Raw genomic sequence first — 15,355 nt, forward strand, 5'->3', positions numbered from 1 at the left:
TAAATTGAGGGTTTTTGATATGAATCGATTCAGAAAGCCAGGAAAAAGATACATTTCTTTTGGTTTCATGTCTGAAAATGCGTCTAAAGCGAATTATGAGACCTCAAAATGTCAAAAATCGATGCTAGTCGTGCACTTTTTCAGTACATTTCAATAGAATTTCTCTTCGTCCTACACGTGAAAGCAATATTTTCAAAAAATTTCAAGAAAAAATTCGAAAAATGAACATTTATGAATGCATTTCACGTTCAGACGAGGAGCATTTCTATTGAAATGTACTGAAAAAATGACGACGGGGAGCGATTTTTGGAATTTTGAGGTCTCATAACTCGCTTAAAACTGATTTTTTGATATTCTTGAGAAAAAATTTGGAAAATTTTCAGACAAAAAAATTATTGAAAAAAAATTCTAGTGAAAAAAAATTCAAAAATTCAAATCCGGGCCGGGCCGGGCTGAAACCGGGCCGGGCCGGGCCGGCCCGGCGGGCCAGCCCGGAATTTTGCAAGTATGTTTTATATGAAAATTATAGTTTTCAGGCAATTCTTATCATTCTTAGGTCTGATTTTTCAGCCAAAATCTCCTTTTTTAGAAATCTCAACTTTTCACGAGTAATTTTCAGTCAATTTCAGATCGATTTTTCCAGAAAATTCCAGATTTTTCTTTTACTGTAGCGATTGCTGAAATCTACATTTTCTTGCCGATATTTCAACGATTTTCAGCTAATTTTCAGCCCATTATTCATTGAAAATCTAGATTTTTACTATTCGGCCTTTATCAATTATTTCTAGCTGATTTTCAACCACAACCTGACTTCTACGATATTCGGTAATCTTTTTCACCAATTTTGAGTCTTTTTCAGTCATTTTCAGACAATTTCCAACCGAATTCTCTCTCACCTGGCAACAAATGTCTCAATTTCTCTGAAACGACCTCAGTTCTCGACGCGAATGCAACCCAATATCTCTGCGCCTGTGGATCACTTCCATCCTGAGCATTCGCCTCCTTATTCGCAAATTCATCGAGCTCCACAGAGCACTCGATGAGTCTCTTTCCCAGTGGCAACGCATTCTTCAGCAACTCCTCATCGTCATACGCAGCGAGTCGTTCGATCAATACTCGATTCGAGAAGATTCTCGAGATTAGTGTAACGACGACATAACGGAAGTGACGAATTCGAGGAAGCGTTTGGGCGGCGCGGTCGAAAATCATCGTGTCGAGATCTTTCTTGGTGACTGTTGATTTCGGGGTGGTGGCCGGTGGTTTGTCACCACCGAGACGACGAACGTATTCACACATTTCCAGAACACTGGAGAGCTGAAAAACGGGAAAAAGTTAGCATTTTAAAGATTTTGGAAAATAAAATTTCGAGGTTTTAATGATAATTTCAGTAAAAAAGGGAGATTTTTGGCGTCTAAAAAAGCAATTTTGAGCGAAAAAATGTTGAAAACTACTAAAAAAAAACAACCTTTTTGAATAAAATCTTCAATTCTGCTGTAAATCGGAAAACATTTCAGATAAATACAAATCCTAGCAATTCTAAGCAAAAATCGAAAAAAAAAATCGTCATGATCAATTTTCAGATCGAGTTTCAGCTATTTATGAGCGATATTTCCAGCTATACCTAACTTATTAAAAAAATCAAAAATCGTGGGAAATCGAGTGAGTTTTCGGGTTTCTAGGCTACTTTTGATTAATTTTCAGCGATAAATGCCTGAATTTGAGTTGTTTTCAGTCAAATTTCAGTAATTTCCATCAATTTTTTTCAAATTCAATGGAAAAACTAACTTTTTGAGCGAATTTTCAGAAATTTTCGCCTGTTTTTAAGCTATTTTAAGTCAATTTTCAATAAATTGTCTCTATTTCTCTGAAAATCGCTGAAAACCGTATTAATCAATTTTCAGTCATTTCAAAAAGTTTCTGCTATTTATAGCGATATTTCCAGGTATACCTAACTTAAAAGTTCTAAACCTCTTTTCAGCAATAAATGTCTGAATTTGAGTAATTTCCAGTCAAATTTCAGCTATTTTAACCTGTTTTTTGCATAATTAATGGAAAAACTAACTTTTTCCGCGAATTTTCCAGAAATTTTCGCTTGCTTTTGAGCTATTTTCAGTCAGTCATTTCTCACCTGCTCAAACGGATTCAACGCACTCAACAACTCAATCGCCAAATCATCATACGCATCCTGATCGGATCCCCGTTTCATCGCCTCCTGCGCAGCCGCATCCGTAGATCGTTGCCATCTCGCACAGAAACTCGAAACCAACACCAACACAACAGTAGAAGCGTTTTCAGCACCAACCGCTCGAGCGATCGCTTGAGCGATACGAGCTCGTCGGTGAGCTGGAATATCTACAGCGCTGGCTGCAAACAATCGCGCGAGCTCAATCAATTTCTCGGTTTGTTGCTGTTTGGTGAGCACAACTTGTGCTCCGGAATGATTGATGATAGTGGAGAAGAGCGATTCGACAGTTTTCTCCACAATCGACAACGTCAATTCGTTATCCTTTCGAAGCATTCCGTTTCCCATAAAAGTGAACACAGACATCACATGTTTGACGACAGAATTCGGGGTGTGCTTCGCAGCGGCCACAATCAGACGAAGACAATCTCTCAATAAATGATGATTGTGCGTTGATCTCATCGTCTCGATCACACAATCCATATCGACTTCTGATGATCCTATTTTCGTTTTTCCTGGGTTTTCAAGGATTTTGCGGATTGCATTCACTGCGAGATGTTGTTGATATGAGGAGCTCTCGATGTCGGATTTCGAGTTTACTCTGCAAGAAAATGTATGTTTTTGATCAATTTTGAACAAAAATTGACATAAATTGACTTAGAAACAGATTTCGGACATTCGGACACCCAGAAATCCGAACAGACATGACAAAAGCCGTAAAACTAACTAAAATGCTCATTTTTATTGACTTTAATTCGAATTTCCGAGGCATTTGGCTTGAAAATCTTACAAAACTTGCCCGAAATCGAATCGTGGACATCCGGATACGCAGAAAGTCAAAAACTTTCCAAAAAAAAACAGCAAATTTTCGATCTAATTTTGAAAAATCGCGTTCCAACTGATTTCAGGTTTGAAAATGTTAGAATTTCTGAGTATCCGGATATCCCCGATTCAATCTCGGGCAATTTTTGATAAGATTTTTAAGCAAAATGCCAGCAAAAATCAGCATTTCAGGTAGTTTTACGGTTCCCAAAAAACTCATTTTTATCCCCGAATTTCAGTCTTTTCATGTCTCAAAAGCTGAAATTTCGAGAATTTCAGCTAGAACCACTGGGTTCAGTTTCTTTTCAGTCAAACTAGTCTTATATGTTCTGAAATTTCGTGTATATCTACTTCAAATCAAGCTACCAAAGATTTTTCAAGAAATTTGTGAATTTTCGATAATTATTGCAACAAAAAAGTACTTTTTTCGATTTTAAGCTCCTTTTTCAGCCGTTTTAAGCAATTTTCTAGAAATTTTGCTATTTCCACTCTATTCCAACCGTCTCAAACTCACTGTTTAACCAACGCAAAGATTGCTGCCAACACCTTATCACTCGACGGAATCACTTGACGAGCATTCAACAAATCCAACACAAAAACGACGCGTTGATTGAAGTCTTCCCATGATTCGTCTGTTCCGAACGTCTTCTCAACGATATTCTTCTTTTGTGGTCCTTTCGATCGTTTTGGAGCACTTTCTGAGATTCCATCGAATTTTGTGAGCAAATCGGCAACGAATTGAGGGGAGAGATTCGCCTGGAAATGGGAGAATAAACGGAAAATCGAAAAATTGATTCGTCATGAGATTTCCATGTTTTGAACTACTTTTTCGGTTGAAAAATGATAATTTTTAGCTAAAACATTTACCGTTTTGATCAAGATATCATCCAGAAATTGAAGTCATCAGATATTTCAGTATAAAAAGATTCTGGGACCGATTTTCATCTATTTCTAGTAATATTCAGCTCGATTTTCAACTTTTCGAGCACTTTCAGAACTATATTTATTGATTTTAGAGCTATTTCGAGCACTTTTCAACGGTGATCAAATTTCACTTAACTTCAGCCATGTTTCAGCTATCAATGCATAGTTTCGGGCGCAAGTTGAATTTTCAGCTTTTTAGCGTTTTTCGAGCAGTTTTTGACGAATTCTGAGCCGTTCCGACTGAAAACTACAAAAAAAAATTTGTTCGACTAAAATTTTCGCTATTTTTCAGCCAATTTGAGCATATTTTCAGCTAATTTCAATAACTTTTTCAAGAATTTCAGTCAAAATTCAGCAATTTCCTGAATAAAGTTTCAGTTATTTTGGTACTTTTAGTCTCGTTTTAGCTGGTCTCCGTCATGGTTTCCGCTATTCTCAACCAAATTTGTGTGTCAGTTTGGCTGAAATTTTTGCTCATTTTATCTCTATTTTCAGCCAAATTCCAGCAATTCTCCGTAATTTTCGAGCTAATATGTGTGATTTTCAAAAGGTATTTTAGACTCATTTTAGCTGGATTCTCGCACTTTTCTCTATTTTCAGCCAGAGATATGTAAATTTCATCCAGTTTGACCACTTTTCGAATGATTTTACTCATTTTTCAACCCTACTCACCCCGGCCAACGCAGCCTTCACACTTCCAGTCTCCAAATTCTTCGCTCCATCGCTTCTCGCACAAATCTTGACGATTTCGAGCACAAACTGCTCGACGTCATCCTCAACTTTCTTACTGAAATACTTCTCTCCCCGTTGTGCCATCTCGTTCAACGCCCATTCGACTTTCGACCATTTCTCTCCGTTCAACCATTTCATCGCCTCTTTTATCGGATCTCCTGAGAACACTTCTCGTTTCGAAAACTCGGAACTATTCGCCAAAAGTTGTGCTTTTTCGGCGGCTGTGAGTTTCGAATTCGTTGCGATTTCAGTTGGCGACGTGGCGGAGGATTCAGAAGTGGTGGTTGGAGGTGGAACGGCGACTGCTTCAGTGGCTAGTTGAACAATGTCTTCGAGTTGGTATTCCTAGAAAAAATTCGATTTTTTGTAAGAAATTAATATATTCGGTGCAAAAACTTGTTTTCCATCATTTTTACATAGAAAATGTTGAGTTTTTCATTGCAAAATCAGATAAAAAGAATCAGAATAGAATAATTACAGAATTTTGAGATTTAAAATGACAGTTTAGTGATTTTTTGGAGTTTTTACAACCAAAATTGAGATTTCTCAGAAAAATCGAGCAATTTTGAACAAAAATTCGAATAAATTTCGAGAGAGAAATTCATTTTTTTAACTCGAAATTCCAATCTGAGCAGGAAAAATCGAGTTTTCGAGAGAAAAATTGCGTTATTAGTGTGAAAATTCAGTGAATTTCAGAAAAAATCTCAAGTCTATCGCTTGAAGCTCGTCTGACATCTGAAAATTTCAGAGTGAGTAAAAATTTGAGTTTTTGGGTGAAAATCAGAGTTTTTTGACTCGATAAACGCAGAAAACCCCGTTTTTAACAAGTTTTTGACTCGAATTTCGATTCTGACCGCGAAAAAGCAGAGTTTTCGAGTGAAAAATCGAAAAATTTGTATTAAAATTCGGTGAATTTCAGTAAGAATCTAAAGTGTATCGATTGAAGGTAAAAATTTGATTTTTTGAGTCAAAATCGACGTTTTGTGGCTTCAAAAACGCAAAAAACACCGCTTCTAGCAGGGTTTTTGACTCGAAATGCGATTCTGAGCACGAAAATCAAGTTTTCGAGTGAAAATTCCGTTATTTGTATTAAAATTCGGTGAATTTCAGCAAAAATCTCAAGTCAGAAGCTCTGACATTTGAAAATTTCAGATTGAAGGTTCAAAATCGAAGTTTTTGGGTCGAAAAACGCAGAAAACCCGGTTTTTAACATGTTTTTGGCTCGAAATTCGATTAAGAATACGAAAATACGAGTTTTCGAGAGAAAAATTGCGTTATTAGTGTAAAAATTCAGTGAATTTGAGTAAAAATCTCAAGTCTATCGCTTGAAGCTCCTCTGACATCTGAAAATTTCAGAGTGAGTAAAAAATTTGAGTTTTTGGGTGAAAATCGAAGTTTTTGACTTTAAAAACGAAAAAAAATCAGTTTTTAACAAGTTTTTGGCCCGAAATTCGATTCTGAGCACGAAAATCGAGTTTTCGAGTGAAAATTCCGTTATTTGTATTAAGATTCGGTGAACTTCAGCAAAAATCTCAAGTCAGAAGCTCTGACATTTGAAAATTTCAGATTGAAGGGTCAAAACCGGCGTTTTTTGGCTTGAAAAACGCAGAAAACCCCGTTTTTAACAAGTTTTTGGCTCGAAATTCGATTAAGAATACGAAAATACGAGTTTTCGAGAGAAAAATTGCGTGATTAGTGTGAAAAAAAAAATTAGTGATTAGTGTGAAAAGTGAATTTCAGTGAAAATCTCAAGTCTATGGATTGGGATCTGAAAATTTCAGAGTGAATGAATGTTTGAGTCAAAATCGACGTTTTGTGGCTTCAAAAACGCAAAAAAACACCGCTTTTAACAGGTTTTTGACTCGAAATTCGATTCTGATCACGAAAAATCGAGTTTTCAAGAGAAAAATTCAGCGAATTTCAGTAAAAATCTCGTCTGAAGCTCTGACATGTGAAAATTTCAGATTGAAGGGTCAAAATCGGAGTTTTTTGACCTCAAAACCCAGAAAATCCAGTTTTTAACAAGTTTTTGACTCGAAAATTGACAAATTTCTACCTTAACAACATTCTTCAACGCCTTCTTATCCTTGGCCTTTAATTCCTCATAAACCGTGTCGAATTCCTTGGCGAATCTCAATCCAATCATTCGAATATTCGCCTTCATCTTCTTCTTATCCATCAGATTCTGCTCCATTCCCTCCGTCAGAATCAATTTCAGAAACGTTTCAGCTTGCTCCGTAGTCAGGAGAGTCGCATCGTCACTCGTCTCCACAAGAGCCGCAATCGCCAACGCTTGCTCCTCAGATTCAGAATCCCTTGACAGCGCCACAAGCTCCGCCCACAACACATTATAGAACATTGTAGTGTCGGTACGCTCGGCGAGATCTTTCAGAATCTTCCAAACATCGATGGATTCATCGTGACGGAGCAACTTTTTCAGCGTGTTTTTAGACAAATTCTGCACATTTTGCTGCTGGAACACAACCATCAAAGTGGAGATTGAGGCTGGCGCAGTGTCGGCGCGAAGTTTTGTGATGAGCAGTTTACAGAGAGAATTTAGAACTTCTTCCTTGAGTTTTACAGTCAAAACTAGTTGGGAAATGACTACCAGTGCACTATAACGGAACGATTGCATTGGGCTCTTCACACCATTCTCAATAAATGGCATTAACTTCGCCAGCATCATTTCGTCAACTTTCTCCGGGTCATTAAACATACTAAGCAGTAGTTTCGCGTGGAAATTGAAGAGAATCGGATGTTTGATTTCTAAATAATCACTTCCCACAATATCAACTGCTTTTCTGATATGATCAGTAATACAACTGATAATCGAGTGCTTGCTGGCCAGGGTGGCTTTGGCAATCGACGCGAAAGGGATCGGAGTTTCAGACTTTAAGAATTGCTGCATAAACTGCCACTCTTTCGATCGTTTCCAGTCGAAATCTAGAATCCGAAGAAGACGAGAATAGACTTTTGTCTCGTGGAACGGAAGGAATGTGAGAAGAAGAGTCTCGGCGTTGAATGCGTAGATTTGATAGGTGTGAATGAGATATTCGAGCACTTGTTGACATGGAAAATGATGGAGATATGGGGAGAGTTCTAGGAGAAGCTTCTCGATTTGCTTGTTGAGAGCATCGTTCGCGTCTTTTTCCAGCATTGATCTGGAAGAAGATTGATGTTTTTAGGGTGAAAATAGAGGTTTTTGGGCTGAAATTATCAAAATTTGGGGAGGATTTTGGCCGAAAACTTAGTTTTTTTTCGCTATTTTTGGTGGAAATTAGGTGCAAATGTTCAAAAAAGTTATGAAAAACTCCAAATGTTTGTTCTAAAACACCAGAAAAACTATTTTTGGCATTTAATATGTCAAAAATTCCTACTTTTCCCTGAAAAAAACCAAATTTTCATTAAAAAGGAGCAAAAGAACCACATTTCCAGCTGAAAAAAACTCAAATTCCTCAAGCTTTCAGCAAAAAAAGGTTGTTCTTTTGCTATTTTTAAACAAAAATTTGGCTTTTTCAGAGTTAAAATAGGAATTTTTGACATATTAATTGTCAAAACAACCTTTTGTAGTGTTTTAGAACAAAAATTTGAAGTTTTTTGAATTTTTCTCATTTTCACACAGAAAACTACGTTTTGGTCTGAAAAACACTGCTTTGGAGGTCAAAAATTTGAATTTTCGCTTGAAAACAGCCCATTACCATTTAAAACGAGCCAATCATTATCAAAAAAAAGAGATAATTCAAGCTGAAAAACTGTATTTTGTGGTTTTCTCTGCAAAAATCTGAAATTTTCTACAGTTTTCGGTGTAAAAATGCAATTTTTGACCACTGATTTAATGCTGTTATACCTAACACTGTCAAAAACTACATTTTTTTGTCCCTCACGGCCAGAATCCTGAAAATATCCCGGTTTCAGCTACCTACCTAACAAAATCCACCCTTTCCTCTGAGAACAAATCATTCTCGATCTCCGTATCAAAAATCGGATCGATTCGCTTCATTTGCTCGAGTCCAGCGACACCTGTAACCATTTTTCCGTTATTTTTAATTATTTTTCCCAAAAATTCCTGAAAAACCGACCAATTCGATGCGCTGTCTCATTCGTAAGCTTTCCGGCCTCTTTCCGATCGAAAAGAAGTGAAACATGTCGCTTTTCGACAGTCAAGTGACGTGCTGCGGATGTTCGCAAATTTTCTAACTGGCTTGTCAGTGATGTCGCCATTTTACCCGGTGTTTGGAGAAATAACAGACAACAATTCTGGAATTTTTGGATTTAAAATTAAATTTTCGATTTTTTGAGTAAAAAAAACTGAAGAAATCGGTTAAAATTCAATTTTAATTTAAGAAAAAAGGTGAAAATCAAGAGAAAAAATAATTAAAAATTTCGGAGGTCCGCAAACACCGTGACGTTAACTTTGCGTACAATGCCCACTATCTTACGACAATTAATTTCAGAATAATTTTTTCATTTTTTTACTTCGGTTTTCAGCGATTTTTTTTCATTAAAATCTAATTTTCTAGGTAACAAAATGAAAATCAAAGTGATTTCCCGTAATCCGAACACTTATCAAAGAGAAACAGTCGATCAAAGAAACAAAAGTGAGTTTTATTCATTTTTCTCGTATTTTTTCAAGTTTTTTCCTAAATTTCCCAATTTTCAGTCGTCCGAAACTTCAATACACCGGCAGATCCGTTCCGTGCACAAGTTGAATACACACGTGCTCTAAATGCGACGAAATTGGAGCGAGTCTTCGCGAAACCGTTCGTCGCCAGTCTCGATGGACATGTTGATGGAGTTCAAGTGCTTGCCAAGCATCCAAGTGTGTAGAATTCAGTTTTTAAGTGAAAAATGAGTGGAAAATACAGAAAAATCTATGAAAATCATTAAAAATCGAAAAAAAAACCCTATAAATTAATTTTTTTGCAAAAAAAAACATTTTTCCTCCAATTTTGTACGTAAAACTACCAAAAAGTACTGATTTTATGTTGAAAAAGTGAGGAAAATCGATAGAAAAAGCTTTTTCAAGTTCAAAATCCAGAAAATAGGCCCAAAACTTACTGAAAGCCAGTTTTGCTTCAAAAAATTTGTTTTCGGTTCTTTTTTTCAAGAAAAAGGTGCAAAAGTGGGCCAGAAGCCAGAATACCCCTTTTATACTGATAAAACTCCAAGTTCTTACCCAAAATACGTTAATTTCAGTTTAAAAACCGCGTCAAAAAACTTATTTTCAGTTGAATAATACTGTTTCTGAGTCTCTAACTCTATCTTCCCTTTCAAAATCCTGGGGGTTTAGCTGAAAATGATGTTTTTAAGTCTGAAATCATTCAAAAACTCTTATTTTTCTCTCTAAAATTGTATTTTTTAGCTGAAAAAGTCTCACTTTTCGCTCTGAAATTTTAGTTTTTAGCCGAAAAGCTCTCATTTTTCGCTCGAAAAATGTTTTTTCAGCCGAAAAACGGTAATTTTTCGCCCTAAAATTGTGTTTATTAGCCAAAAAACGACGGTTTTTTACCCAAAATGTCTGATTTTCCGCTCAGAAATTGTCTTTTCCAGCTGAAAAACTCTCGTTTTTCACCTAAAACAGCGACTTCTTCCACCGCCCACTTTCCTTCTATCTTCTCTTCCGAAATCTTAAATTTTAGACGGAAATTATGTTTTTGATCCTGAAATCATTCAAAAAATCCATTTTTGCCCTAAAATTTTCGTTTTTAGTCGAAAAATTCTCATTTTTCGCTCTGAAATGGTCGTTTTCAGACGAAAAACTCATTTGTAATCCTATAATTGTCTTTTTTTAAACAAAAACTCTCATTTTTCAACCTAAAATTGTCGTTTTCAGCCGGAAAACTCTCATTTTGGTCTAAAATTTGTCGTTTTTACCCGAAAAATGATGGTTTCCGCCTTTAAATTGTCGGATTTAGCCGAAAAACTCTTATTTTTCGCCCTAAAATTGTCATTTTTACCCCAAAAACTCTCATTTTTCCACTGTCTTTTTTTTTAGTCGAAAAACTTTTATTTTTCGCCCTTGAATTGACGTTTTTACCTGAAAAGCTCTCATTTTTCGACTTAAAATTGTCGTTTTTTGCCGACAAACTTTCATTTTTCGCCCTAAAGTTGTCTTTTTTAACACAAAAACTCTCATTTTTCAACCTAAAGTTGTCGTTTCTAGCCGGAAAACTCGCATTTTGCTCTAAAATTGTTGTTTTTAGCAGAAAAATGAAGGTTTTCCACTCAGAGACTGTCTTCTTTAGACGAAAAACTCAATTTTTAGCCGGAAATCTCTCCTTTTTGCTCTAAAATTTTCCTTTTTCGCCGAAAAATGTCGTTTTTAGTCGATAAAAGATGATTTTTCGCCCTAAAATTCTATTTTTTAGCAGTAAAACTCATTTTTTTCCAGACCGCCCATCCACAATCTTCTCGGGTGCCCGTGACGGTCAAGTCAAGATCTGGAATCTGGCTTCACGTGAGTGTCAAGCGACTCTCGACGCCCATCGAGGTCTCGTCAACGACATCTCAGTCGACTGTGCCAACGGAGAGAACTTTGTGACCGTCGGACAAGACGCCCAACTGAAATATTGGAAGATTTCTACAGTAATCGACACGAAACAACAGACTCCAACACATTCGATCCCTCTTGAAGGCGTCATTTACGGCGTCTCTCATCTCTCGTTTTCATCGGATTTCGTCACGTGTGGAGAGGATATTTCAGTGTGGAAACCGTTCCGTGAGACGCCTCTTCGTAGTTATAATCTCGGAACTGATACTATTCATACGTGCCGCGCGAATCCTGTTGAGGAGAATGTTATCGTTGGAGCGAGATCCGATCGATCGGTTTTTGTGTTGGATACGAGACAGGATGTTCCGGTTAAGGTAGAGAAAATGTTTAGAAAAATAGCAATTTTTTGGTAAAAGCAGCAAAAAATTTGGATATGTTCTTCAAAATGTGAAGAAAAATGTGGACTTTCCAATGATTTATAGTCAAAAACCCCCTTTAAAGCGAATTTTCAGTCTGAAAATGGTCGAAATTCCACAGCTGGCCGAACTTTTTTTTGTGATTCTAGGCCACAGTAAATTCTTCCAGCCGTCCGTTTCATGATCATTCTTAAATTTTATCTTGTTATCAGTATTGTCTGTGGCCTAGAAACACAAAAACGGAAAGATCGGCCAGTGACCAATTAAGACCATTTTCAATACAGAAAATTCGCCCCTGAATACCGTAATCAGTTTTCGCATGAAGTCTTCAAGCTGAAGAAATCCCGATTATTGGACCGAAATTCATAGTTTCAGCCACAAAAACGCGATTCCCAGCTGGAAAACTCATTTTTACTGTTGAAAATTGATTAGAGCTTGCAATTATCAGCTGGAAACCCTTCTTTTCATCTGACCGTGTATTTTTGTGCCGGAAAACTTTGTTTTGTCCGTATTTGGAGTGCAAAACACCAATTTTTGACCATTTCTTTTATAAAATCTAGTTTTCACCTTGAAAATTGCGCCAAAGACAAAATTTTTTGAATTTTTGAATTTTTTTGAATTTTTTTCGCGAAATAGTCCATTTTTTTCCTATCCCTCAGAATTAGAGGAAATTCTGAAAAATCACTAGAAATAGATACATTTTCGATAAGAAATTGACAAAATTTAAGAAAAAATCTGGAAAAAAATATATCATTTTTGAAGCCGGGCCGGGCCTTGAAAATTTTCCACCAGGCCGGCCCGGCCTGGGCCTTCGGGTCTTGCCGGGCCGGCTTGGGCCTTGACAACTATGCGATTTTCGACTGGAATGTACTATTTCAGCCATTACCTTTTCACCTGTTTTGTTAGAAATTTTAGCGACTTTTAGGCAAAATTATCGTAATTTTCTTCTTTTTGGAAGCATGTCACATCATTCCTTTCCAGAAAGTGACAATGAAAATGCGTCCGAATAAAATCTCGTGGAATCCGATGGAGGCGTACTCGTTCACTGTCGCATCGGAAGACTTTAATTTGTACACTTTCGATATGAGATACATGGAACACCCTGTCCAATCTCATCAGGGATTCACTTCAGCTGTGTTGGATGTGGACTATTCGCCGACTGGACAGGAATTCGTCGCCGCTGGATACGATAGATCGATTCGGTTGTTTAAGGCTAGGGATATGACTAGCAGGTGGGTGTTTCATAGAAAAAATATAGATTTTTGAGGGGTTTTGGGGTGAAAAAACGCAATTAAAGAGCAATTTTTGATTGAAAAAAACCGGAAAATGCAACGCAAATCGTAGTTTTAGGTCGAAAATTCCATTTTTTGATAGAAAAACTCTGATTTTTCGTGATTTTTCATCAAAAACCCGGTTTTTAGCTTTCAATTAAGCTCCGCCCACTTTTCCCGCTTTGAAAAATCCCAAAATTTAGTCTAAAAATAAGAATTTCCAATTCAATTTCACATTTTCTTGCCAAAATTCATATTTTTAGCCACGAAAAAGGGGAGTATCCAGCTGGAAAACTCATTTTTTGCTGCTTTGGAGGGAAAAAACATAAATTTTTCCAGAAAATTCCTGAAAAATTCTGAAAATTCCAGAAATATTGGCTGAAAATCAACATTTTCAGATGATTTTGCATCAATTTTCGAGAAAAACTCTGAATTTTATTGGAATTTTATCTATTTTATGATGTTTTCGATTCAAAAACCTAATTTTTACCATATTTTTACACAGAAATTTCAATTTTTCGTCTGAAAAATGCCTGTTTTTGAGGATTTTTGAGTCTAAAACCCCAATTTTTTCTAGAATCTAGATTTAGGCTCAAAATACTCAAATTCAAAAAACTATTGTATAATTTTACGATTTGAAACACTATTGAAACACTATTGTCACAGTAGTATTTTCAATTTTTCGTTTGAAAATGTCTTTTTTTGAGGATTTTAAGGTCTAAAAAGTCGATTCCGTTACCGAAAAAGCCAATTTCAGCCATTTTTGATCCTTAATCCCTCATTTCAGCCGCCAGAAACTCCAAATATTTTTTTCCTGCAATTTTTTGGCTGAAAAAGTTCGAAAAAAAAAAATTTTTATCCAATTTTTCTCAAAAATTCAAGCAAATTTCAGAGATGTGTACTACACGAAACGAATGGCATCAGTGTTGTCAGTCCTCTGGTCAGCCGACTCGAAATTCGTGTTATCCGGTAGTAACGAGATGAATATTCGAGTGTGGAAAGCGAATGCAGCCGAGAAGTTGGGTCCGTTGACGAAGCGAGAGAAACAGGCGTTCGCTTATAATGAGAAATTGAGAGAGACGTATAAGAATCATCCGGAAGTCAGACGAATCGCCAAGCATCGCAATGTGCCTAAACATATTTTCGCGTGAGTTGAAGAGAGGGTGGCCTAGGTTTTCAAGACAGCGTTTTCTAGGCCATATGGGAATTTGGAAGGTTAGAAATCTGATCAAATTTAAGATTTCACAAATCCAATCTGAAAATCCACGAATTTAAAAATGGAAACGTTCTCGGCAATCAAAATTATGCATATTTTTTGACCGAAAAAAAAAACGAAAAAAATTTCGGCTGAAATTTCTAAAATTGAGTAACAAAAATATCGATTTTTCGATTTTTCTGAAATTTTTTATAATCTAGTACTCAAAAACTGGTTTCTGGGGGTCTTCCCTCGAAATACTTACAGTTTTCATACAAATTCAAGATTTTTTCCTCCGAAAAACTCATTTTTCAGACAGGTTTCATGACATTTTTTTCGAATATTCCTGTTTTTTCGATCAAAAATTTTCGAAATGTTTTTTTTCTTTTTTCGCTATAAAGTTTAATATGACCAAAGTACTTGAAAAATGAGTTTTTGTAGGCGAAAATCTTGAACCCCCAGAAACCCGTTTTTGAGAACAAAATTCGAAAAAATTTCAAGAAAAACCGAAAAATCACTATAGAAATTTTCAGCTGAAATTTTTCCAAAAGACGGAAAAAACTGTTGAAATCCGGACACACCGGTTGACTATCAGAAATCTTGAAATTTGGACATCCGGACATACACCTGGATGACCATTCAGACACACATACGGGAACATTCGTATAAACAGACTGACATTTGGAAATCAGGACGCACAGACACATGCACAGATATCCTCCTAAAAACCCCCATAATTTCCCCCATAATTTGAAAAAAACTAATATTTTCAGAGCCGCGAAAGAGCACAAACTCATCAGAGACGCCCGTGGACGTCGGGATCTTCGACGTGCGAAGGCTCAAGGACTCGACGAAGAGGAATCGTATCTGCCGACGACTCAGAAGGTTATGCTTGGCGACGCGGAGATGTGATGATTCAATTAATTTCTTTTTTTTTGTTTGTGTTATACTTTTTGTTATTTCTTCATTATTGTTATGTTTCTGTTTTCGGAGTTTTTTCGCCCGAAAAAGATCAATTTATTATAGAATTCTCTGAAGTTTTCAGATTTTTTGGTATTTTTTATTCTGAACTTTACTAAAAATCCTACGAAAAAAAAACAGGAAAATCGAGAAAAAATTGCCTTAAATGAGGATTTTTCTAAAATTTTCCGATTTTTCAGGATTTCGTTTTCTCAAATTCAGAATCAAAATTCTTCGAAAATACAGGAAAATCAAAAAAATCGACAAAAAAATCTGAAAATTTTTCCAAAATTTGGCCGAAAATCAAAGTTTTCTGGCGATTTTGCTTCAATTTTCGAGAAAAAATCCTATTTTTTTTGGTTT

At 36.2% G+C, this 15,355-nt stretch overlaps 1 protein-coding gene across 1 annotated transcript; it reads left to right on the plus strand.

Annotated features, from left to right (window-relative positions):
* Positions 1 to 9,188: 9,188 nt before the first annotated feature.
* Positions 9,189 to 14,944, plus strand: GCK72_004548 (uncharacterized protein; the record flags this gene model as incomplete). Its single annotated transcript, XM_003101014.2, has 6 exons — positions 9,189 to 9,258; positions 9,321 to 9,479; positions 11,052 to 11,524; positions 12,548 to 12,798; positions 13,730 to 13,984; positions 14,806 to 14,944. The coding sequence occupies 6 exons, from the start codon at positions 9,189 to 9,191 to the stop codon at positions 14,942 to 14,944; spliced, it is 1,347 nt and encodes a 448-aa protein (XP_003101062.2).
* Between the last annotated feature and the right edge of the window lie 411 nt (positions 14,945 to 15,355).

The sequence above is a fragment of the Caenorhabditis remanei genome, chromosome II (genome assembly GCF_010183535.1).
Source record: "Caenorhabditis remanei strain PX506 chromosome II, whole genome shotgun sequence".
Taxonomy (NCBI): Eukaryota; Metazoa; Nematoda; class Chromadorea; order Rhabditida; family Rhabditidae; genus Caenorhabditis; species Caenorhabditis remanei.